Genomic DNA, 26333 nt, shown 5'->3' with positions numbered 1-26333 from the left:
ATATGATAATGGGATGCCTTCTTGTCTGACTGAAATGAAACTTGACTAGAACATAAAGCAAAATATCTAATTAGGTTGGTAAGCATACATTATTTCTGCACTATACTGATGATAGAAAAGATAAATAGTATGTTTTGTCCCATTAGATGTATTTAGTACAAATTAACACAGTGCCCTCAGGCTCCCATGACTCTGAAGCTGTGAGGGAGAAACCACACAAGTAGCTGTTGCTGCATAATTTGCAAACTGTCACACAATCAACAAACACGAAGCTCCCCCACCTCATAATTCAACCATCTTAAGAAAACTACATAGCGCCTGCCTTCAGTCTCACATCTACTTCCTGCTTCAACCCTTCCCCTCACAAGCAGCTTACAAAGGAGGGATAGGGGTGAGGTTGAAGCTGAAGCAGATACAGAGGAAAAGAAAGAGGCACTCTGCTCCCTAATTCAGTCCCCCTCTTCCTATCCCAAAGGAAAAAGGCATGGGAAAAGTGAAATGTTATGCTGATAATACTTAGAGAGTTTTCTGGTGGGAGAGGGTGGCAGTCGCAGTTTGACAAGAGCCTTGTTATATTTCCCTTGGGTCCACCAGAGCAGCGAATTGCCCATGATGTCAGCATAGAGGGCAAGTTACCTGGTATATTGGAAGAGCCTGCTAAAACCAAGTGGGACCCCTATGAGTGTTGTCACAGTAGGGTCAACCCATGGGCCGGTGGGTGGGCATATGAGTTAAAGGCACAGGCCTTGCATAGCTGATGGTTATGAAGTGCTGGTTGAGCAAACTTGGCTTTCTGATTCTACAGGTCGGAATGCCAGATTTGAGCTAGTACCTTCAGTGAATGGATTTGAATGACCATGGCCACAAAGCTGATCACAAGGACTATTGCTTGAACTGGACTCAGGGGGATGTGATGGGGGAAGAGGGAGCTCTGAGTAAAAAGGAAAAAGTTATATAATTTGGTGATGCAATATGTTTATTAATAGGCTAAATATTGTATTAGCTTGCATAGGAACATTATGTATTAGATTGCATCATATTTTGAATAATGTCAAATAAAGCTGCAGCCATTTGTACCCACTACCTGCTACGCTTCACTTGATTTATTGGGAGGGGTAGCAGCAGACTCCCCATGCCACTAGGATGATTCTCTGACTCATAACACTACACTCCTTCCAGGCTTCTCAGTCACTATTTCTTTAAATATACCTCTCCAAGCTCTTCATTCACAGTGCACAGCCCCTCTGATTCCCACACTCATATCCCACAGCACCACCAAACCTCTCATTCACAACCTTCCTCCAATCCCTTCTGCACCCTTCACTCACACTCACTCTCTCCACAACCTCTCAAATGTCCTCACTCCCTCTCTTCAAACCCCCTCCATGCCTTTCACTCGAGCTTCCTCGCCCCACCAGCCTTCAGATCTCTCTCCCTCATCCTTCCCCCTTCTGCTCCCTCTCACGTAGGAAAAAAAAAAAGAGCTGTCTAGTTTTATTTTTCTCGGAAGGTTGAGCTTTTAATTGCTCTTTGCAGAACCTAAATAAAGTTATTAAAAAAAAAAAACAGAAGCTGGCCTGGATTTCCTGCCAGCATGGCAGCCATTATCGCCTATTCTCTTGAAGCTAACTGGGGGGCATGGGGTGGCTGGAGAGACAGTCTGCCAATTTCTTCAAGAATCCCCCAGGCCCTAATACAGATTGGATGGCAGGAGAAGAGCAGCAGCAGCAGCACGTTGGGCTGCATCTTCTTCTTCTGCCACCTGGGCACTACTGCTTTTAACTGCAAGGCTGTTTCCTTGTGGTTAAAAGCAGCAGACAGGCCCAGGTGGCAGAAAAGGAAGACGCAGTCCGATATGCTTCTGCTGCTGCTCTTCTTCTCCTGCCAGCAGATCTGCAGAGGGCCCTGGGGGAACTGGCCAGTAGTGAAGACAGGGAGCTAAAGGGATCACTGCTGATTTTTCCTGATTCTGAAGAGAAAAGAATTTATTAGCAAAGAGCTGGAGGAGTGTTTCTTCAATGTGAAGGTCAGGCGGTAGCCATCTTGTCCTCTCAGGAATCTAAGGAAATAACTCTGGAGTCTGTCTGGAATGCCTTAATTTCAATAGAGAAAGGCTATTACCTCCTTAACAGCTGAAGTAGTGGAATGTAATCAGCGAGTTTTGACTATAGAAAATCAAGTTGGATCTTTGGTTGCTAAAGTCACCGAGTTGGATACAAGAATTTCTAAGATTGAAACAGTGCAACATGAACTGGTTCAATCAGATATTGTTTCAACTAAGAAACTGGAAAATGTTGAAAATGCTTTAAGGGTTTTAAATCTGAGAATATTGAATTTTCCTTGCATAAGGTTGCTTCCTACCAAGGATTTGCTTAAGAGTTACTTAGTGCAGATTCTTAAATTTCCACTGGAGGCTGTTCCAGTTATGACGAGCGCTTACATTTTTCCTAAATCAGAAGGAGAAATTCCTAAGGATTCTGAACCAGTTTCTTCTATAAATGTTTCTGAACTTTTAGAATAATCTTGAAAGATGATTATTCAGGATAGAGCTACTTTACTGGCGACTTTTGCATTCCTTTCTGAGGGAAATTCAGTGTTGAAATTTTTCTTTCAACACTGAATTTCATAACTGTCACAATTTATTCTATGGTCACAACGTTTGGATTTTCCCCGATATTACTAGGACAACTCAATTCCTTTCTATGAAGTCTGAAGTCTTAAGTAAATGTGCAAACTTTGATTTGAGATTTCCATGTAAATGTCTCATTAGACACCAGAATTCCAATTACCTATTTTTGGTATTCTTGGACTCCCATTCCTAATATTCTCATGTGTGGATTGGCACAATTCTGTTGGGGGTATAAGTTCAGGATTTGCTATATGTGATTTTATTTCCTTATGTGTTCATTCATATTAATTTTTCTCCCCCCTATTTCCTAAAAATTTTGTGACAATATTTGTTGGTGGAATTTTGATTTCATTTTTATATTATTTCAGTAATGAGTAGCTTCACAAATATTGTTGTAATTTCTGATACAAGTGATCTTGTGTTGTAGTATTAAACATCAAATAAAAATAAGAAAAAAAAATACTGGTTTATATATTGTATTATCCCTTTTATTTTTATTGTATACCATTTTGAAGTAATTTCAAAAATCAGTTTATCAAAAATAAATTACCATTGAATCAGTGTCTCATCATGACATGATGGAGAGGTTAAGAGGTCAATATTCAAAGGGATATAGTCAGCAGAGTTTTTACTTAGCTGGTTAGATCAAAGTCTTTGAAAACTGGATGGCTTAACTGGGTAAATATATCTTCCTAAATTTCAGCAGGGGGATAAATATAGCTGGACAAATTCTGGGCAGGCCCAGAAAACAGCAAGGTAGGCAATCAAACAACGCCGTGAGGATAACAACAAAGAACAGATGCCCAAGGGTCTTTTTCCAAATCTTTAATTGGTGGAGACATATGTGATTAATTAAAAGTGCCCGACTCGCGCTGAGTTTCGCCACATTCCAGTGGCTGCCTCAGGGGCTTAAATAAGAGCACACTGAATAACTATTAGTTAATTCCAAAAACATCCGCATTACAGACATATCTTGAATGAATAATGTAGTGCTTAAGCTTCTCCCGGTTCCATTCTCAAATGGCGCCGCATACATGTTTCTGCGCATCAGCGTGTGCTGTCTCCACTTAGTACAGAACAAAGAGGGACAGCTACATTAGATCTAGTCCTCAGTGAAATGCAGGAACAGATGCAATGGGTTACTATGATGGGGCCACTTAACAGTTGTGATCATAATGCAATCAAAATTGACATAATCACTGGAGGGAGGACATTATGTAAAACTACTGCAGTAGCATAGAACTTTAAAAAAAGGAGACAATGACAGAATGATGAAATTAGTTAGAAAAACTATAAAGAGCAGTTGCAAGGTTAAAAATATTCATGAGGAATAGACATTATTTACAAATGCTATCTTGAAAGCCATGCATTAAAAAATTTGAACAAAGACCAAATGACTATCAGCATGGTTTACGGTGAGGTGAAAGAGACAGATAAAGCTGAAAGAACATGGTTCAAAAAATGGAGGGCAGACCCTAATAAGGAACATAGACAAGAGAATAGTTACTAGCAACAATAGTGAGACAGGCCAAGAAAAAAATCTGAGAAGACACTTATTATAGAGCTAAAGGCTAATAAAAAAAACTTTTTCATGGGGTAAAAGAGAGGACAAAGGAAACAGCATAAAAACTGAATTCATTATTTGCCTTGGTCCTTAATGAGGAGGATATTGAGGACATATACACAAAATATTCTTAGATGGTGATGATTCTGAGCAAGTAAAGCAAACATCTGAAATAATGGAAGATGCAATGATGAAATTAACATACTAAAGAGTAATAAATCACCAGGGCCAGATGGCATTCACCCAAGAGTTCTGAAATAACTCAAATATGAAATTGCAAATTTGTTACTAGTAATCTGTGACATATCATTTAAAACAGCCACAGTTCTTGTAGATTGGAGGGTGGCCTATGTACCACCAATTTTTAAAAAAGGTTTGGGGTGATTTATTTATTTATTTATTTTTAATTTTTGTATACCGACATTCTTACATTAAATGTAAATCATACCGGTTTACATAAAACAAAAACAGCAGGAAAATAATTCCATAGTCTGATACAAAGAATAATTAAAATTAAACTTGTTAACAAGCCAAAAGGGTACATAACTTGGAAAAAAGTGTTAGATAACAGAAAATGTACCAACAAAGAATATTAAATGAGGCACCAAGGATTGCACGAAGGGGTGCACAAAGGGGATCAGGTAAAGTATTGAACAGTAAGACCATCATTGGTGCCAGGCAAAATGGTAGAAGCTATTCTTAAAAACAAAATTACTAGCCATATTAACATACCGTATTTTTCGCTCCATAAGACGCACTTTTTTTCCCCCAAAGGTGGGGGGAAAATGTATGTGCGTCTTATGGAGCGAATATAAAAAAAAAACCAAACAAAAATCTAACAAACACCCCCCCCCCGACTCCCCCAAGACCTGCCAACTTAATTTCCTATTACCCCCCACCCTCCTGACCCCCCCCCCCAAGACCTGACAAATTAATTTCCTGCAACCCCCCACCCTCCTGACCCCCCCAAGACCTACCAAACGTCCCTGGTGGTCCAGCGGGGGTCCGGGAATGATCTCCTGGCCGTGGGCCGTCGGCTGCCAGTAAACAAAATGGCGCCGACAGCCCTATGCCCTCACTATGTCACTGAGACCGACCGCTGCTATTGGTCGGTCTCAGTGACATAGTGAGGGCATAGGGCCGTCGGCGCCATTTTGTTTACTGGCAGCCGACGGCCCTATGCCCTCACTATGTCACTGAGACCGACCGCTGCTATTGGTCGGTCTCAGTGACATAGTGAGGGCATAGGGCCGTCTGCGCCATTTTGTTTACTGGCAGCCGACGGCCCACGCCCAGGAGATCGTTCCCAGACCGCTCCTGGACCCCCGCTGGACCAACAGGGACGTTTGGCAGGTCTTGGGGGGGTCAGGAGGGTGGGGGGTTGTAGGAAATTAAGTCGGCAGGTCTTGGGGGAGTCAGGAGGGTGGGGGTTTGCAGTAAATTAAGTCGGCAGGTCTTGGGGGGTCAGGGGGGTGGGGGTTGTTAATTTAAAGGGTTGGGATGGGGGGGGGTTTGGGGGGAGGGGTTCCCAGAGAAAGAAAAGTTTTCTGATCTGGGGAGTGGACCGAAATGGCCCTCCCCAGACCCGAAAACAAAATGGGGAGAAAAAAAAAAGCTATGCACTCCCCTAATTTGCTCCATAAGACGCCCAGACGCAGAGCCGGTTTAGCACAATTTTTTTTTTTTTAAAATTTTCCCCCTCTGAATCCTAGGTGCGTCTTATGGTCAGGTGCGTCTTATGGAGCGAAAAATACGGTAGCTTAATGGGGAAAATAAACATGCTTTTAGGAAAGGGAAGTCTTACCTTACAAATCTTTTAATAATTTTTTTGAAGCTGTAAATAAACATGGAGATAAAGGTAAGCCAATCCATATAGTGTGTTTGGATTTTCAGAAGGCATTTGACAATGTCCCATATGAGACATTCCTCAGGAAATTAAAAAGTCATAGGATAGGAGACAGTGTCCTGTTGTGAATTGGTAACTGGTTAGAAGACAGGAAACAGAGAATAGGATTAAATGGTCAATTTTCCACATGGAGAAAGATAATTAATGGGGTACCACAGATATTTGTATAGGAATCTGAGCTGTTAAGAATAGTTATAAATGATCTGTAAAAGGGAATGAGTGAAGTGATCAAATTTGTAGATGAATGAAAAATATTCAAAGTTATCAAAACAGCAGCAGATTGTAAGGAACTGAAGAAGGAGACTAGGAGAGACTGGTTATCTGAATGGCAGATAAAATTTTATATGAAAAAGTGCAAAGTGATGCACATAGGGAAAAATAATCCCAACTACAGGTGCACAATGCCGAATTCCATATTAGGAGTCACACCCCCTACCCAGGAAAAGAACCTTGGATTTCTTGTAGAAAATACACTGAAATCCTCAGCTCAGCCCGTCTAGCTTGCCTAGGCCTTTAGGTTTTATGCACAGGGTTTGGATTCCTCCCTTCTCCCAGGATACCTTGGGGGGGCCCAAACTTAAGGAGGACCGGGCGGAACATCTGAACCCAGTCCTTTAAGGTAGACTGAGGGAGATGGCTATACACTCCCTTACAACAATCAATCTACGTAATGGGAAGGGGGAGCCTTAGTTGACAGATCTAATGGTATGAAAAAATATAGAGATGTGCATTTCACGAATTAGACAATTTCAACGTAATGATTCGTGGGCACTGAAAAACAAATTGAATTTTTCCAAAATTTTGGAAAAATTCATAGATGTGCATCGTTAAGTCATGAGTTCTGGTTCCTTCATCTAAAGAAGGACATAGAAGAACTTGAAAAGGTGCAGAGAAGAGGGACAAAAATGATGAAGGGCATAGAATGGCTTATGAAGAGATGTTTCACAGGTTAGGTAGAGCTCTTCAGCTTGGAAAAGAGATGGCTGGGAGGGGACCTGATAGAAGTTTATAAAATCATCATTGTGATGGAACAGGTAAATAAAGGACGATTATTTACACACTCAAATAATATTAAAACAAGGGGACATTATATGAAGCTAACCGCCAGAAGATTTAAAACAAATCAGAGAAGGTACTTTTTCATGCAACATACAATTAAGCTTTAGAATCTGTTGCCAGAAGACATGATCAAGGCAACTAATGTAGCAGAGTTTTAAAATAAAATTTGGACAAGTTCCTAGAAAAAAAGTCTATAACACAGGGTGGACAGCTCAGGCCATCAAGATCCACAAACAGGTCTGGTTTTCAGGATATTCACAATTAATATGCATGAGGTATATTTGCTTTCACTGTATGCAAATCAATCTCATGTACATTCATTATGGATATCCTGAAAATGATCTGTAAAAGGGAACAAGTGAAGTGACCAAATTTCCAGATGACTGAAAAATATTCAAAGTTATCAAAACCTGGCCTGTCTGTGGCTCATGAGACTGGAGTTGGCCATGCCTGCCATAATATACTATTAGCAAGGTAGATTAGAAAAAGTCACTGATAACCTTGTGAGTGAATAACAGGAAACATCTATTTTTGGAGATCTGTCAAGTACTTGTGACCTGGATTGGCCACTGTCAGAGATAGGATGCTGGGCTCGATGGACCTTCATCTGACCCAGCATGGCATCTCTAATGTTCTCCGCATTTCTTTATTCTCATTCATCCAAATTGGAAATAGTTTAAGGCATTTATTTAAGTGAGATATTGAAGCAGGACGTTCTATACTGAGTGGACAGAAGATATGGATGAAATCAGCAGATAGTTGAAAATTAAAACCAAAAGATCTAATACCAGTTAATGTATGCAAATAAATATTAACGAGGACCGGCAATAAAATGGAGCCCTTGAACACGCCACATTCTCAATATTTAGGCACAGAAAAAAAATCTTTTCTACTTCATCCTCTGTCAACAATTGGTTAAAATAAGAGGTACCAGAAACTTACTATATCGACCAGGCCCAAGTCTACAATCTTTCGCAGTAAAATACCATGAGCAAGACTGAAGTTAATACAAAACCCGGCAAAAACAAACTCAGAGCCTATTCAACAAACCTGGCATCCCATACAGCACTAACTGACAGACCTGAAACAGCAACAACCTTACCCATGATAAGGCAACAATGCAAATTCTTCAGTAGGTTCTGGTACACCAATACAACTACTCTCCTATAAGTGCTCACACTTTATAGCTGGCAAGTGCAAACAGGAATAACTGAGCAAACTGGATGGTCTCTCTCTCCCATTCTGACTTTGGGGATGATGTAATATAGTGCACTCAGCAGAAGGCACAGTTTTACCCACACTTGTGTTCACATTTTTTGTGTGCAAACTTTGCTCCTGTTGCAGTAATCAGTTTTGTGCATAATGCTTAGTGCTCTCACATGGAAATCCCAAGTTAAAGAACTATTACCCTCCCCTTCCTCTCAATGCAGAAAGGTGTGCTGGTTCGACGCATTTTATTCCTGGTAAAAGGTGGAGTAAAGTTTCCAGCGCTAGTGTTGGTCTAAGGGCAGAAGCAGAAGTTCTACTGCTGGGACCAATAATTAGGATTTATGTGCAGAAAACACGCTTTGCCACAGACAGAACATGTTTCCTGTGCATAAAATATGATTTATATGCACAAAAATGTTTTCTGCGCTGAAAGCATTTTTTGGGCGCAGAGATCATATTTTCTGTATATAAAAAACAAGCACAAAATCCTACTTGTGCACATAAACGATATGTCTATGCACAAAACATGATTTGTGCTTGTTCAATTTTAAACTTGTGTGCATTGTATAGGCTCTCCCGAGTTAAAGGGCGATCAGCCTATGTCAAAGACTGCATGCACATTTTAATTCAGGTTTCTGCACACACTGGGCCGGATTTTAAAAGCCCTACATGCGTAAATACAGAGTTAGGGGGGGGGGAAGGTTAGGGGAAGGGGTGGGAAGGTTAGGTTAGGGGGAACAGGGGAAGGCAGTAGGGGTGTGCATTCGTTTTGAACACATATGTAAAACGCAACGTAATTTTTTTTTTAAACTTAAAAAAGTGATGAGGTGAAAACGATCGGATTTCCAACTTATTCAACATAGCTATGTTGAATACGTTGGACATCACGATTGTTGATCCTAAATAAAAATTGAAACCCCTCACCCTCCTTAATCCCCCCCCCAAGACTTACCAAAACTCCCTCGTGGTCGAGCGGGGAGTCAGGATGCCATTTCTGTATTCCTTTGCGAGGAGCACGTGACGTCGGCGTCACGTCGGAGTGACGCGGACGTCACGTGATTCCCCGCGCGTTCGCTCCGGGACCCTCGTTGGACACAACCGGAACTTTTGGCCAGCTTGGGGGGGTCAGGAGGCCCCCCCAAGCTGTTAGTATGTGCCTTAAGGAACTCTACAATGTAGTATAGTATATACACTGAATTTCAGCACACAATTTTAATACTTCCCTTAGTACAGTGGGCCCTATGTTAGGAAATCCTGTCTCTCCCCTTTTCAGTTTCACAAAAGTCATCAGCATACAACTCAGTGCATTTAAACAAGTGATAAGAAGCTTCTCCTCTCTCTTTGCCAGTGCAGTAACCCCCCCCCCCCCCCCCCGCCGCAGCGCCGCAGCATACCAGGAAGAGAAGGATTTTCCTGATTACGGTACTTGTAAAAGAGGATTGCGCTGCTCCTACTGTTATAATTGCAAGAATGGAAATTGTTCTGTGCAATTTGCCGTTCTGATTGTGTTTCAAGTGGATGCATAAATTTGGGATAAAATGCTATTAAAAATGCAATAAAGGAGAGCAAGATAAGTGCAGTCTCTCAGAAAAACTGTACGCGTAAAGAGCACCTGCTGCATGTCAACAGTGAATGAGATCATTCTGTGCTGTCGCATTTCTAGAAGCATTGTAAGGCTTTATTTCACTGAACTGTCATGTTTCCAGCAGAAGCATGGGATAACAATGTTGGAAGCAAAGGATTTTTCTCAATGGGGTGTGTATAGGGGATGAGGGGGTGATTGGAACGGTGGTCTAAAAGCTTAAATAAATAAATTGATTACTAGTTGGTTGGCTCCAACTGTTTCCACATGTTTGTACAAAAGTTTTGTTGCAAAGGTGGATTTAAAAAAGCCATGTAATAACTTCCTCTTCTATAATTATTTGTTTTGATTTAGTGCAATTCCATTCACATTAGCCATAGCCTTCAGCTACAAGAGTCATGCATGCATGAGACTCTCTCCCCCCTCCCCCACAGCATCCCCACCCTTGGCCGGCCTGAGGAACAGCAATCAAGCTCGGAAATCAAACCCTGATCTCTCGCATGGCAACACACAGCACTGCCACCGAATGACTGGGCTGAACTTGGATGCATCAAAATATCCTGCTGCTACTAAAAATGTGACACAAACTACAGTACAATAGCCTACAACAAAATGATCAGGAATAATGTATTAACGTAGCTAGCATAAACGATCATCAGATTGGATGCAAACAGTTCAAAATCTCAATGAAATCGTCTCAGGTTTTGGCAAAGGACTTCCTCCTTTGGCAATACTCCATGAGAAATAAAAGATTTATATCTTAATTAAATCTTCTTATTGTCTGCATCAAAGAACAGCTCTGGAAAACAAGATAAAATGAAATTTTAAAATGAAGTAATTACTAGGTATTGATTTATGCACATTTGTGACAGTATAGGTGTTGCGCCCGTCGGTAGCAGACGGCTGCGACCTTTCCTGCTCACCTCATTTTGCCCTGTAGCTCTGATTCTGGCTAAGATGGCCACCACTGCCTCTGCACGCCGACTTCCTTGGCGTTCCTGGGATGGCGTGGGTGATCCCGGTTGCCATCTTGAATCTGGTGTAACGTAGGGTGCGTGCGCCTGCCTCCATCTTATCCACGTCACGGCGGAAACCTCGGGGGCGTCCCCTCCGCATGACGTCACTGCCTACGTGTATTTAATCCTACCGGACCTTCCTACCAACGAGTTAGCAAGGATTCTATCTTGCTCTTCCTTTTCTCAGAGATGCTTCACCTCGCTGTCCCTGCTTTTCAGACTCAGTGACTCAGGTACCCTCTCCTCGGGTGCCTTGCTGCACTCAGGGCTATCCGCTCCTCGGACTCTGCAAGTCTCACCTTCACCAGCTTAGTGAGTACCTCTCGCTATTTTTACAGACAACCCTTCAGTGTTCTTGCTCTGGGTTTCCGCTGCTGCTACAACGATATCTCTACTGCAACACCACGGAGCAAGTACTAGACCTGATCTTCAACTCTGCTTCTCTCTTGCTGTGCGGATCCTCGGGTTACCCCGCTCTGTGGACCTCTACCAGATCCACGCTGTCTTGTGCCTGCTGCCAACATCTATCTCCGGCCTACCCCGCGCTGTGGACCACTATCAGAGCTACCAAGAAGCAAGTATTTTGCAAGTTACCCCACTCTGCGGACCACTACCGGAGAATCCATCTCAGGTCTTCCTATTCAAGGACTGAGTTTACAAACCTGCTCCTTGGGTTTCTCTTTGCTGTATAATAAATATCTCTCTGACTCCTGTGTCCATCACTGCTGAGACCCCGCCTGTCATGGAGAGTCCCCACAGGGCTCCTCCCTGTGGGTGGAGTCAGTTCTCTCCACAACCCAAGGGCCCACAAACCAAGGTCAAGTATAACAATAGGTTGACAAGGGGAGGGATATGAGCCATGAGGCTAATGTTGACGGGGCTCCTTCCCTATCTCTGCTTAACTGACCTGTACCTCTAGCTTGATTGTATTGCATCCCTTCCACCACTCACCTCACCCCACCCCCTAAATTCTAATTCTGAGCCTGAAAATTGCTGGTTCAGATCAAGAAATACTCAGCCTGAAAATAAGCTATTGCACTTTGGTGAACGGTAAACCTTCACACAGTTACCAAAATATACAGTACTTCTCTTCAAATGTAGGAACCAGAGCATTAGAAATGCCTGAAATTAGGGGACGGAGGAGAAATTAATGCTTCCAGCTTTTTAATTAATACATTTATTTTTAAATTTATATTCTGCCTTTTTTGGTATTGGTCAGCCACTTCACAGCAGATTATATTCACGTACCACGGATTTCCCTGTTCCTATACGGTTTACAATCAGGGAGCTCAATTTTATATCAGCGTGTGTAGAGCTAACGTCTGCGAATGGCCAGCACTGACAGACTTTAGCCTGAATTTTCAAAGTGGGACTTACATGCGTCAGCCTGCTCTGAAAATCAGATCTGTGCTTGGAAAACCTACCAGGCTTACATCCACACATTTACATCTCCTCCAGAGCAGGGATGAATGTGCGCACGTACATTTACGCAGGTACTTCCAAAAATCAAAAGTATGCTTCTAAACGATTTTGCTTCCCCAACTCTGCCCCCTTCTCCCCCATGATAAGCCTCTTTCTTGTGTGCATACAAATACATGCGCACGTGCATACTTTTACACACACACAATCCCACAGGGTAATTTTCAAAGGCCCATTTATGTGTACAAAACAGGGCTTTATGTGCCTAAATACTTATGAAAATTTGCCTGTAAGTGTGTATGGGAGGCAATAAAGGGTGAAATAAAGTCACAAGGAAAAATGGGAGGATTTGAACCCTGGTCTCCCTGGATTGCAGCCTGTTGCTCTTAACTACTAGGCTACTCCTCCACCTTTCCTGTTTGTAGTCACTGTCTTTGTACCGTGGTGGGATTCTTTCAGCAAAAATGTTTCTTCTCTGCTTCAGCATGCCTCCATCTATTTCTTAGGTAAGCACCTGTCACAGAGATGGTTATTACAGAGCTGGGGGAGTCATTCACGAGACAAGACAACGCATACCCCGCACAGTACAGTCATAGCACTGGATTTATAACACATAGTTTATGATCCAAACATACTGCTATATTATCATACATGGAACTGGGGCCTCTGAATGCCAAACAGCAGCTTTACCAACAGCTGTTTATAGCATACTGTCATGACCCATTAACAACTGATCTTATTAGGCCAGCAAATTAAGAATTTTTCAGTTGTTGCATCAATAAACTTTTTATTTTTACTCGGTGAATGCAGGTCTACAAATAAAGATGATGAAAGTTGCACTCAATTGGTCTTTTCTTTATTAACTTATAGTAATCCATAGAAATGGAACCTGCTCCAGGCAATTACTATCAGCTTAATTGTAGGTTGACTCATATTTCTGGGATATGGCATGATAGAAACAGACTTCTAGTATGATGTATATATCTCTATGTATATAGATATCTATCTATATCAAACTAGAAGCTGACCCTGGGCTGCCTCACATTAGTTTCTGCTTAGTAAGCAGGAGGACAGTCTGTGTCACTCTAGAAATCACCGTCTTGTTCCTGCACTTAATCTTTCATTTTCTGCCGTGCTAAGCAGTCCATCTTTCTAGTTTTACTGACGTCTGTTCTACTGGGACAGTGAAAAGTTTCTGCTCCCTGAAAGTACTGCAGCTTTTGTTTGAGTTATCAGGAAGGCTCTTCCAGTATTAAGGTCATTTGACAGTTTTAGCAGAGTCTGTCACATAATCTGCATCACATCTTTGCTCCAGTTGATTTCAGTTTCAGGTCTCTGATTATTTCGAAAATAGTGAGCCAGCTGAATTTTTCCTTCTCTTAAGTTAATATGGAGCTTGCAACCTCTTGCAGGCTCTGTTGGTATTTTTAAGTGCAATTGGTTTCCCCTTTGGGGTGTTGAAAACAGTCTTAATTAACACAGAGAGTTTGTTTCATTTATTACAAGGGTTGCCACTAAGGAAGCCATCTGGGTGAAACAAGGTCCTTGTTAGGATTCTACCAGCTGACCCTGGACTTTAAATTACAACATTTGGTGGAGCTGACTTTGAAGCTAGCCCGTTATCTTTAAGAACCCATTTTTTTTTTGTTACCTTTATTAGGCAGTGCCATATGACAGCTTGACAATGTCAGCATATGAGCTGCTTTGCTAGTCTTTCGGTTAAAAAACCTTTTTGGGTAATGTATGCAGCTTTTACTGAATGCTGTAATCTAATATTTTGAAGCTAGCTAATCTGTTATCATTTGGAATATGTCTTGTGAACTGTGTGTCTATGTACACTTGAGGTAATTAAGTGATTGAACACCTTGGCATGGATGTTTATTAGTATTGCGTCTTGTCTGGCCTATACACTTTTATACATTATTGCCAGCTAAGAAACAACTGTGTCACTTTTCAAATAGCAACATTGCTCTCTTTCATTTTGCAAACAGCAATGTTGTATTTATCCAGGTTCAAAGTCTTTACCAACACATTGGGGCAGATTTTCAAGGATTTACGCGCATTGGGGGGGAGGGGGGGGGGACGCGTGCCGTGCGTATGTCCCGGGGCTTTTCTGAATGGGCGGGCAGGAGGCGGGACAGACAGTCTGGGGGCGTGGCTGGGCAGACCGGGGGCGGTCTGGTTGGCCAGCGTGCACAAGTTACACCTGCCTCCGGCAGGCATAAGTTCCAAAACAAAGGTATTGGGGGGGGGGGGGGTCTTTAGGGCTGGGGGGCAGGACAGGGAGGGGGAGGGAACGGGGAAAGCCAGCAGGGTTCCCAGAGGGTTCAGCACGCACAATTTGCACTAGTGTGCACCCCCTTGCGCGCGCCGACCCCTGATTTTATAACATGTGCGCACAAATCTATGCCCGCGCGTATGTTTTAAAATCTGCCCCATTGTTTTTAATGGACTGAGCTGCTACTATTACTGATTGAGATATTTAAGTATTTTTCAGTGAATATCAAAAATCTTTTTCTCAAGTTACAGTTTGCTCATGATTCACTATTTCTTGTCTGTATAAGTTTTGTCTGATGCATGTATAAGCATTAAACAATTTTGGTATGTACTATTTGGAATCTATTTTTCATTAAGTTAGTAATTAATAAAGGTTTGTTCAATAATTTTTTAAAACATTTATCATTAGTGCTCATTTCCCACCAATTGGGGTTTGTTTTGGTGGTTTTATTGAGCACTTTATTTTGTATTTAGCCCATGTTTGTTATATTTCTCCATCTTTAATTGTTAATTGTAAACCGGCGTGATGTTTTTGTAAGAATGTCGGTGTATAAAAACCAATAAATAAGTAAAATAAAAAAAAATATATATATATATATATACATACACACATATATACACACACACACACAAACACATATAACTACAAGAAAAAGGGCAGTGTAATGATGCCTGAAATGCTCAGTGTTAATACTAAAGAATAAGCTGCAACCGAGGAAATGAAGAGCACTAATGTTACGTGTTCATATATAAAAGCAAAGTTTATAATCAAATTTAATCAATAAAATAGGTGAGCACCTTTTAAAACACGTCTAACCGATAATTTTATAGATATAAAATAACCTATACAGATGTACACATAAATGTCAAGGAGCTGATTGCATGTATCAGTTACATATAGTACTCATTAATATGCCAGTCCTTTAACAGTGGATCCACTCAAAACATTTTATAAAACTTAGAGACTGTTATGTAGTGTTTCCTGGGTCTGATGTGAAAATCCCAAATTTTTTTCTGGTTCTGAAATCAGACCCAGGAAATACTATATAACAAACAAATGTTTCAGTGGATCCAATGCTATAGGCAAATTGTGATGTTTAATGTGTGAACATTAAGAGATACATGTTCTTTTGTACTGCTTAATAATTTGATAAGGGGCAGTTATGAAGGCATGGACGGATGTGATTATGAATGAATGAATGAATGAATGAATGAGTGTGTTACTGTACATTATAATGTGTGTTACAACCATGTAAAAAGAACCAATTAATAAGGACTGGCATATTTAATGAGTACCAGATGTAAATGATACCAGCAGTCAGTAGAGATGTGCATTCGTTTTTGCCGAATTGGAAAATTCCAACGAAATTGTCCAATTCGACATGTTTCAGGGAGCCCGAAAAAAATCAGGATTTTCCTGTTTTTTCGCAAAAATTCGTTTTTCCGATTAGTGCGTGCTAACAAAAACTAACAAAAAGTAACAAAATCTAACGGTTTTTGTTAGCGTACACTAACAGGAGTTAGCGCGCACTAACGGGGAGTTAGCGCGCACTAACTAAAAATCGATTTTTCGCAAAAAAAAAAAGACCCGAACCGAAAAAAAACGACATTTTCCATGGCGGCCGAAAAACGAAGAACGACACGAACACAAAAAACGATGCACATCTCTAGCAGTCAGCTCCTTGACTATGCCCCACAGTGTAATTTTCTATATTCCCCTTATATAGAGGACTTCATAAAACATCCAGTCTCCTGTAGTACAATCTTCTATATTCCCCAACACAAGGCTTTTGTTTCTCCAGAGTGGCTTTCTCAGGGGGAAGAGACTGTACGATGCCAATTTCAAAATATAATAAGACTTCAAGAGATGCACAACAGCATATGTGCTTTTTAAACCTCAAACATGGCTCCCATGACTGCTCTCTCAAGTTAGAGACTTGAAAAGGTGAAATATCACAAAAACCTATATTCCTTTTAAATCTCCCATAGCTGCTTTCACATTTTCTTAGTCTTCCTGTTTCAAACCTTCTTCTCTGAAAACTGGAACGAGGCTCTCTCTCTATATATATTTATAACATACACATACTTGTTATACACATCCATATCTCCATGCACACCCCCTTAAAACAACAAAAATAAGATCCAAAGGGAAAATAGTCCCTGAGAAATAGAGACAAGGACATACCCCAAATGTATACATCTTCCTATAACATAAGCAGAAAAAGTGTAATAGGTCTTTAAAACTAAAGCAATCAAATCCAGCTACACCAGATCAATTCCTGCACTATCAGTCTAGCGGCTGATTAATGCACAGCATTCTCATTGGGCCTGATATCCAAATGGCAGATAGCCAGAAAAGTTGGACATATCTGGCTATTTAGCAGCCGCTGATTATCTGCTTACATTCAGCAGCCAATGAATAACTTATCTGGCTAAGTAGAGATATTGAGACTTAGCCAGATAAGTTGTATGTCTAAGTTAGACCTGTCCAGTAGCAGGCCTAAACTTAGCCGGATACGACTTATCTAGTTAAGTAGCGACTCATATGCAGCCGTGCCGCAGAATAACCACATAACTTAGCCACATATAACATATCCGGCTAAGTTACTTACCCAGATAGGCTTCGAATATTTACCCCATGCTTATTACACATATCACCTCTTATCCAAGTCCACTGTACCAGGTGCAACAGTTATCCTGGAACAGCAGAGGAAACACATGTGCAAGGCTTAGCACACTGGATCATCATTTTCATTTGCTTTGTCAAAATCTACTGGTTCATAGTGACAATTCTGATCAATGCAGTCACTTAGGCTGATTGCTGATCACTAGAGCTGGTATTCTCCCAGGAGCTGCGAACACCAAATTCCTCAATGTATAGGAAGGAACCTGTGGCAGGAATAATACAACAGACAACTCGTGCATGGTAGCAATGCTGGGTTGGATCTAGATAGACTCTTTTCTATATAAATGCATCATTTTGGAAAACAATTGGGAAGATAGGGATAGTACCATTTGATATAACTTACAGCATAATGCTTTTTGTAGTCTACGAATCTTCATGGCTGTACGGTAGGCAGAGAAGCGCACATTGTTCAAATCCGCTGAAATATCAGAAAGTAAGAAAACTGTTTTTTTAAGTACATTAGATACACACAAATCTCTATAACTGTGTAAGCATAGTATCTTGCAATTCATTTCATGTAGACATGGCCAGTGATATCTGGAAACATCATTTAAGGTTCAAATGGATTTTAAGACAGCACTGGCATTCACAAAAAGCAGAGTTGCTTACCTGTAACAGGTGTTCTCCAAGATGTCAGTCCTCACACATGGGTGACATCATCAGATGCAGCCTGGCACAGAAAACATATCAAAGTTTCTAGAACTTTGACTGAGTCTCACTGAGCATGCTCACGCATGCAATATACTATTTGTCCATGCGGGGTTCCCTCAGTCTTAAAAGCATAGAATTTGGAAGAATAATAAATTAAAATAATGAAAAAAAACTACATGTTGGAAACCCAACTCCATGGAGAGATGGGCAGGTTTTGTGAAGTCTGGCATCCTGCTGTCCTCAGAGAACACTTGTTACAGGTAAGCAACTCTGCTACCTCTGAGGACAAAGCAGGATAGCAGTCCTCATACATGGGTGAATCCCTAGCTACAAGCTGCCCCCTAACATAAAAGGGAACCAACAAAACACCACAATAAGTGCCAATGGCCACAACAATATCCCATTTTGTTGGTTACGCTGGGGGGGCAGGAAGAAAGCCTGAACAAAAACAACAGGCCCTCGGTGAAAACAGAGTTGGGTTCTATACCTCAAACAATTTCTGAAGGACAGATTGGCAAACCTGCTGTCGCATCGGCCAGTCCTATTCAAACAATAATGCAATGTGAATGTGTGGAGGGAACATCACATCATAGCTCTGCAGATCTCTTCCATGGGAACTGCTCATAAGTGGGCCACTGATGCTACCATGACTCGAACAGAGTGAGCCTTGACATGACCCCTAAGATGCAGCTCCGCCTGGGCATAACAGAACGAGATGCAGTCTGCTAGCCAATTAGAGAGTATTTGCTTGGCAACAGTTATACCTAACAAAGGGGCCGATACAGAAAAACCCACAGAAGAGCTGGCAAGTGCCCGCTCTCCTGGCACGTGCCCAGGCCACTCTCCTGGGTGCGCAATTCAGTATCAACCCACGTGCAAATGAGGGTCCACGGTAAAAGCAGCTGCTGTCAGCGGGTTTGACAGTTGACGCTTAATTTTACCGGCGTTGGTTCTCGAACCCGCTGACAGCCATGGGTTTGGAAAACGGACTCCGGCTAAAGAGCGTCTGTCTTCCTACCCGTGGTCCACGAGCAGATTTAAATTTTTTTTTATTTTTGGGGCCTCCAACTTAACATAGCTATGATATTAAGTCGGAGGGTATACAGAAAAGCAGTTTTTTCTGATTTTCTGTACACTTTCCCAGTGCCAGCCTAATTAACGCCTGCCTTTGTATCACGCAGGAAAGCAAATGTTGCTTACCTGATGTAACAGGTGTTCTCACAGGACAGCAGGATGTTAGCCCTCACAAATGGGTGACATTGAGGATGGAGCCCAACCTCGGAAAACTTCTGTCAAAGTTTCTGGAACTTTGACTGGCCCCTACTGGGCATGCCCAGCACGGCACCAACCCTGCAGCCAGCAGGGGTCCCCCTTCAGTCTTGTTTCAAAGCTACAGGCAGTGCCGAAAAATAAAATAAGAAAACGAACCGAACACCGCGGGGCGGCGGGTGGGTTTCGTGAGGACTAACATCCTGCTGTCCTGTGAGAACACCTGTTACATCAGGTAAGCAACATTTGCTTTCTCACAGGACAAGCAGGATGGTTGTCCTCACAAATGGGTGAGTACCGAGCTGAGGATGTCCGAACGTGCACCAAAAGTACCCAACGGTGTGCAACAGGCACAACAACTGGGGTGGAATTTGGTAGAGGACATCCGCACCCCACTGGGTAGGCGGAAGGGTGTTGGTACGTTATGTTGGAAAAAGGTTACGCAAGACAGATTGGTCGAAGATGGAATCCTGTCTTTCAGCTTTGTCCAAACAGTAGTGGGCTGCAAATGTATGGAGAGAACTCCAGGTAGCAGCCCTGCAGATGTCAGGAAGCGGCACCAATCGAAGGTGTGCTACTGAAGTCGCCATGGCCCTCATAGAGTGTGCCTTAACACGGTCTTGAAAGGGAATGCCAGCTTGCTGATAGTAGAAAGAGATGCAGTCCGCCAACCAGGAGGAAAGAGCCTGCTTACCCACAGGTTGCCCTAACTTGTTAGGATGGAAAGAGACGAATAATTGAGTGCTCTTTCTGTGGGCAACTGTACAGTCTAGACAGAAAGCTAGAGCCCGTTTACAGTCGAGGGTATGCAGAGTCTGTTCCCCGGAGTTGGAGTGGGGCCTGGGAAAGAAAATAGGTAGTATGATGGATTGATTAATATGAAACTCCGAAACTACCTTAGGTAAGAATTTAGGGTGAGTGCGGAGTACCGCCCGGTCCTGCAGGAGTTTAGTGTAAGGCGGGTAGGTAACTAGGGCCTGTAACTCACTAACCCTGCGAGCTGAAGTGATAGCCAAAAGGAAAATCACTTTCCATGTGAGATATTTAAGGTCACAGGAGTGAAGAGGTTCGAAGGGTGGTTTCATAAGGCGACCAAGAACCAGATTAAGGTCCCAAGATGGGGCCGGAGGACGTAAAGGTGGCTTCAAATGGAGCAAGCCTTTAAGAAAGCGTGTTACAAGGGGTTGTACTGAAATAGGGACACCCTCGATACCTTTATGGAAGGTGGCTACCGCACTGACATGCATTCTAATGGAAGAGGTCTTTAGACCTGATTCTGACAAATGCCAAAGATAGTCCAAAAATTTAGGAATTGGACAGGAAAGGGGATCAAGGGACTGAGAAGTGCACCATGATGTGTACCTTTTCCATTTATAGGAGTAAGATTTTCTTGTGGAAGGCTTTCGTGAAGCGATGAGGACACGAGAAACTGAATCCGATAGGTTAAGTGGTTGAAGGACTAACCTTTCAACATCCATGCCGTCAGGGACAAGGCTTGGAGATTGGGATGGAGGAGGCATCCGTCGTTTTGAGTGATCAGATGCGGGTCCTTTCCCAAGGGAATGTGCCTGCGGATGGAGAGATCCTGGAGTATGGGAAACCACACTTGGCGTGGCCAGTGAGGTGCGATCAGGATCATGGTTCCCTTGTCCTGACGTAGCTTCACAAGAGTCTTCGACAGAAGAGGAAGTGGAGGGAATGCATAAAGCAGACCGGTTGACCACGGGAGGGAGAATGCATCCCTGAGCCGAGAGTGCTGAGTCTGAATGAGAGAGCAGTAACTGGCCACTTTGTGGTTCTGAGGGGACGCAAAGAGGTCTATGTGGGGATAACCCCATTTCTGGAAAAGAGAGGTTGCTACCAAGGGATTGAGTGACCACTCGTGTGGTTGGAAGACACGGCTCAGCTGGTCTGCCAAGACATTTTCTACCCCCGGCAAGTAGGTGGCCCTGAGGTACATGGAACGGGAGAGGGCTTCTGCCCAAATCTGCGCAGTTTCCTGACAGAGAAGGAAGGAGCCTGTGCCTCCCTGCTTGTTGATGTACCACATGGCCACCTGGTTGTCCGTCTGAATCAAGATTATGTGATTTGATAGGCAATCTTGAAAGGCCCGGAGAGCGTATCGGATTGCTCGAAGCTCCAGGAAATTTATCTGGTGTTTGGCTTCCTCTAGAGACCAGAATCCTTGAGTTTGTAAATTGTTTACGTGGGCTCCCCAGCCGACATTGGAAGCGTCAGTGGTGAGAATTATTTGAGGATCTGGTGGATGAAAGGGCAAGCCTTGGAGGAGGTTGGATTGATTTGTCCACCAGGCAAGAGACAGACGGAGTGCATCGGTGATGCAAACAATGGTCGACAGAGGCTGTGTGGCTTGGATCCATTGTGATTTCAGAGTCTACTGCATGACTCTCATGGCTAGACGGGGCCATTGGAGTCACATAAACTGAGAAGGCCATGTGTCCCAGCAGAATGAGGAATTGGCGAGCTGTTGCTGTGGGTTGAGACTGCAACTGGCAAGCTAGGGACACAAGGGTTTGGACACGTTGATGAGGATGGAAGGCTTTTGCCTGTAAGGTGTCCAAGTCTGCTCCAATGAAGGATAAGTTTGAGATGGGAGTAAGTAGGATTTCTCGTAGTTGACAAGAAATCCTAGAGAAATTAGAGTTCGAATTGTCAGGGTCAGGGAAGACCGAGCGATTTGCTGGGTTGTGGCCCTGATCAACCAATCGTCCAAGTAGGGGTAGACATGGACTCCTTCCTTCCTGAGGAATGCTGCAACCACTACGAGACATTTGGTGAAAACTCGTGGTGCGGATGCTAGACCAAATGGGAGCACTCAGTATTGATAGTGGTTTTGGCCTACTAGAAAACGGAGGTATTTGTGATGAGACTGTGTTATCGCAATGTGGGTATAAGCGTCTTTGAGGTCTAGAGAGCAGAGCCAGTCCTCTCTTTGCAGCAGAGGGAGAAGCGAGCCCAGGGTTACCATCTTGAACTTTTCTCTGTGAAGGTACTTGTTGAGGGCCCGCAGGTCCAGGATTGGTCAAAGTCCTCCTGACTTTTTTGGGATCAGAAAGTACCTGGAATAGAACCTTAGTCCTTGTTGCAAGAGAGGAACGGGTTCTATAGCGTTGGACTGGAGGAGAAGAGAAACTTCCTGCTCTAGAAGAACAGAGTGGTCGGTAAGTCTCCACGCTTGCAGAGGTGGAGAGTCCACGGGAAGAGTTAAGAAGTTTAGATGGTAACCCTGTGCAATTATCGCTAGCACCCATTGATCTGTGGTGATGTGATGCCATTTTTCTGTAAAGTGGCTTAGTCGACCTCCTACTGGTATGTTTGGTAGAGGGATTAGGCATCTGCTCTCTAAGTGAAAGTCAAAACCCCAACGCAGGGCCTGGTTGCGGAGCTGTTGTGGGCTTTTGCTTTCGAGGTTGGCGAGGCTGAGGCTTTTGATACGGCCTCGTTGACCTGGACTTGGTGTGTGGGGGATAATACTTCCGTGAACGGAAGAATGACTTTTTAGGTTCCTTCTTAAATGGTTGTTTAGAAGGGAAGTCAGAAGGAATCAATGAGAGCTGTTTAAGGGTCTCATGATGATCCTTTAATTCAGCAACTATTTGTTGAATTTGCTCACCAAACAAATTATCCCCTAAACAGGGCAGGTCGGAGAGCCTGTCCTGAACCTCCGGGCGAAGGTCAGAAGACTTAAGCCAAGCCCAGCGTCTTGCCGAGATGGCTGTAGCAGACAGTCTAGTGGAAGCATCGAAGATGTCAAAAGATGTTCTTATCTCATGCTTTCCAGCTTCAAAACCTTTAAGCACGAGGGTTTGAAGGTGTTGTTGGAATTGTTCTGGTAAGGTATCTGAAAATTCTTGTATCTGCTTAAAAATGACCCTGTTGTATTGGGTCATATACAGCTGATAAGAAGCTATTCTAGAAATGAGCATGGCCCCTTGGTAAACTTTTCTGCCTATACTATCTAGGAACTTGTTCTCCTTAGTAGGAGGTATGGATGAGTATGGTTTCATTCTTTTAGCTTTCTTTTGAGCTGACTCTACCACAACAGAGTGGTGGTCTAGCTGAGGTTTTTGAAAGCCAGGTGCTGACTGTACCAGGTAAGTAGAGTTGGCTTTTTTGTTTACTGGAGCAACAGATCCAGGAGTTTCCCAATTCTTTTTTAGAAGGTCCAGAAAAACCTGATGAATTGGAATGGAAGTGATGACTTTTGGGGCATCTAGAAATTGGAGTAACTCCATCATTTGGTGCCTATCATCTTGCTCTGACTGAAGCTGAAAAGGGACCAGGTCCGACATTTCCTTCACAAAATTGGTGAAAGAGAGGTCCTCGGGAGGAGAACGCTTTCTGCTTTCAGCAGGGGAGGGTGGTGAAGGTAAATCATCGGTATCTGTGGAAGTATCATCACCCCAGGTGTCATAAAGGTCAGGTTGCTGACCTGTAGGACCCCGAGGGGGTTGGATACCTGAAGGTCCCGGTTGAGACTCCGAGAAACCCGAAGGAATCAGCGAGGGCATCGAAAATACCCTTGGAGGCATTGGTGCCGGCATCGAAGGCATCGATGGAGCCGATGTGCGTATCGCCCCAGAGGAATGTATCGGTGGCGAGGGACGACACGGCATCGATGGAACCACTCCCGAAGGAGGAATTTGATACGGTGTTTCTTCACCCGATGAAGTTGGCATCAGGGAGCGCACCGGTGCTGTCGGTGACCCGGGTATCACCGGTGGAAGGGCGGTCATGAGCGCTTCCATCCGGGCGAGCAGCGGTGCCAGCGCTGCTGGAATCGGGTCGATGACTGGTTCCACTCTTGGTGGCGGAGTCGGTGCCGAAGGAGTCTGGAACCGTCGCATCGCTTTGTCGATGGCCTCCTGGACCAGCCGGTCCAGTTCTTCCCGGAGACCTGGGGTAACAATACCCGGCTCCGTGGAAGAGGGAGGCTGAGGCTGAGCCGAAGGGACCACCGTCACCGGTGGAATCGCGGCTCCCAAACCCCGATGGGGTGAGGGTTGCCTCAATGTCTCAAAAACAGAAGTGGACGGTGCCGCTTCTGATCGAGACTTCTTCAGTGGAGGCTCGGACGGTACCGAGGTCCATGACTTCGATTCCTCGATGGTCCGAGACTTGCAATGTCGATGACAATGCTTTTCCCTCCGATTCCCACGATCCTCGGGGGAAGGGACAGGAGTCGATGGCCGTGGAGACGTCGAGGGCAGATGGTCACCGGGAGGTTGCCGACGATGGAAGGACTTCGACGGTGCCAGTTCCGAGGGCGTCGATGTGATGGACGGCGTCGGAGTGTGAGCATGGAATAGGAGTCCCATCTTCTCCATTCTGGCTTTGCGACCTTTTGGTGTCATAAGAGCACATTTGGTGCAAGTCAGGACATCATGCTCACTCCCTAAGCATAATACACAGACTCTGTGAGGGTCTGTGATAGACATGGTGCGCGTACAGTCTGGGCACCGACGGAACCCCGACGCCATGGCCATTGACCAAAAATTTAGCCGCGGGACGGTCGACGGCCCACAGGCTGCGAGGGCCGAACTCGACGGTAACCGGCGAAAAACGGCAAAAAAAGCTTATTGAAATACCGCAGGCTAAATTTAGATAGAGGGGGGACCCCTGTGGGGCGAATTTTACTTCAAAGAAGTTCGAAAAGAAATTCCTGTCAGGAATGTGGAAGAGCTCCTTAACCGCGTGGCAACTGCTGCGCGGAAAAAAGGAGACTGAAGGGGGACCCCTGCTGGCTGCAGTGTTGGTGCCATGCTGGGCATGCCCAGTAAGGGCCAGTCAAAGTTCCAGAAACTTTGACAGAAGTTTTCCGTGGTTGGGCTCCATCCTCGATGTCACCCATTTGTGAGGACAACCATCCTGCTTGTACTGTGAGAATGACTAATAGGCCCATCAACATGCATTTGCATGTTGCGGGTGCTATTAATTTCGGGGGGGATGGCCGCGCGTTTTCCACATGCTATTATCCCTTACTGTATACGGGGTAAAAATAGCATGTCGAAAACATGCGGCCCCAACGGGGGCTAACAGTGCGCTCAGCCTGAGTGCACTTTACTGCAAGGCTCTTTTGTAGTCCAAATTGTGCAGGGCTAGTTTGCCTTGGTGCAAATGTGGACTGGTAATGACTGTTGGCTGAATGATGGACTGGTTAAGATGGAAGTCTGACACCATCTTAGGCAGGAACTTAGGGTGCATATGTAAGACCAACTTGTCATGAAAAAAACTTAGTGTAAGGTGGATAAGTCGGATAAGTTACTAAAGCCTGGAGCTCACTGACCCTGCATGGTGAAGTGACTGCCACCAAAATTATGACCTTTACTTCACAGGAGCACAGCAGTGCAAAGGGAACTATTATCAGCTGAGCTAACACCACTTTCAGGTTCCAAGTCGCAGCAGGAGGCCTTGGGGAGGCTTCAACTGAAGCAGGTCCCACATGAAATGTACAGCTATAGGCTGTACAGAGATGGGCGTACAATCTACACCACGGTGATATGCACCAATCACACTTAGATGAACTCTAATGGAGTTGATCTTCAAACAGCATCCAACAGATATAGAAGGTAGTCAAGCAGTTTTTCTGGGAAGCAGGAGAAAGGATCTAGGTTCTTCTGCTCACACACATAGAAATAACTCCTCCACTTTAATCCATAGGACTCTCTAGTGGAATGCTTTCTAGAAGCCATCAGGACCCAAGACACATCTTTCAAGAGATCGAGTGTTTGTAATATCAGTCTCTCAACATCCAGGATGTAAGCAACAGGGCTTGGAGGTTGGGATGGCACCACCTGCCTTGATCCTGGGTTATGAGATCTGGGGAAGTCTCCAGCCTGATCGATTTCCAGATGGACTTCTCCCTGAGGATCATAGACCCTTTGTGTCCTTGCGAAGCTTCAAGAGAGTCTTCGCTATCAGTGAAACTGGAGGATACACAAACAGGAGGCCCTCACCACAATAGTGGGTGAAGGCATCAGAGGCTGGTTTGCCATGTGTCATGTACATGGAGCAGAACTGAGGAACCTTCCTGTTCAAAGGTGTT

General features: G+C 43.8%; 1 protein-coding gene across 2 annotated transcripts in view; it reads right to left on the bottom strand.

The window, feature by feature from the left end:
• UTRN (utrophin) overlaps window positions 1–26333 on the bottom strand; it is a 1458479-nt gene that overhangs the window by 248027 nt on the left and 1184119 nt on the right. For both annotated transcript variants that reach the window (XM_029594027.1, XM_029594025.1), the window contains one exon: window positions 17691–17765. In XM_029594027.1, coding sequence (XP_029449887.1) covers window positions 17691–17765 — 75 coding nt within the window. The remainder of the gene's footprint in view (window positions 1–17690; window positions 17766–26333) is intronic.

The sequence above is a fragment of the Rhinatrema bivittatum genome, chromosome 3 (genome assembly GCF_901001135.1).
Source record: "Rhinatrema bivittatum chromosome 3, aRhiBiv1.1, whole genome shotgun sequence".
NCBI classification, from domain to species: Eukaryota; Metazoa; Chordata; class Amphibia; order Gymnophiona; family Rhinatrematidae; genus Rhinatrema; species Rhinatrema bivittatum.
Note: the sequence above shows the minus strand (reverse complement) of the source record. Positions and strands in the feature narration are given on the sequence as shown.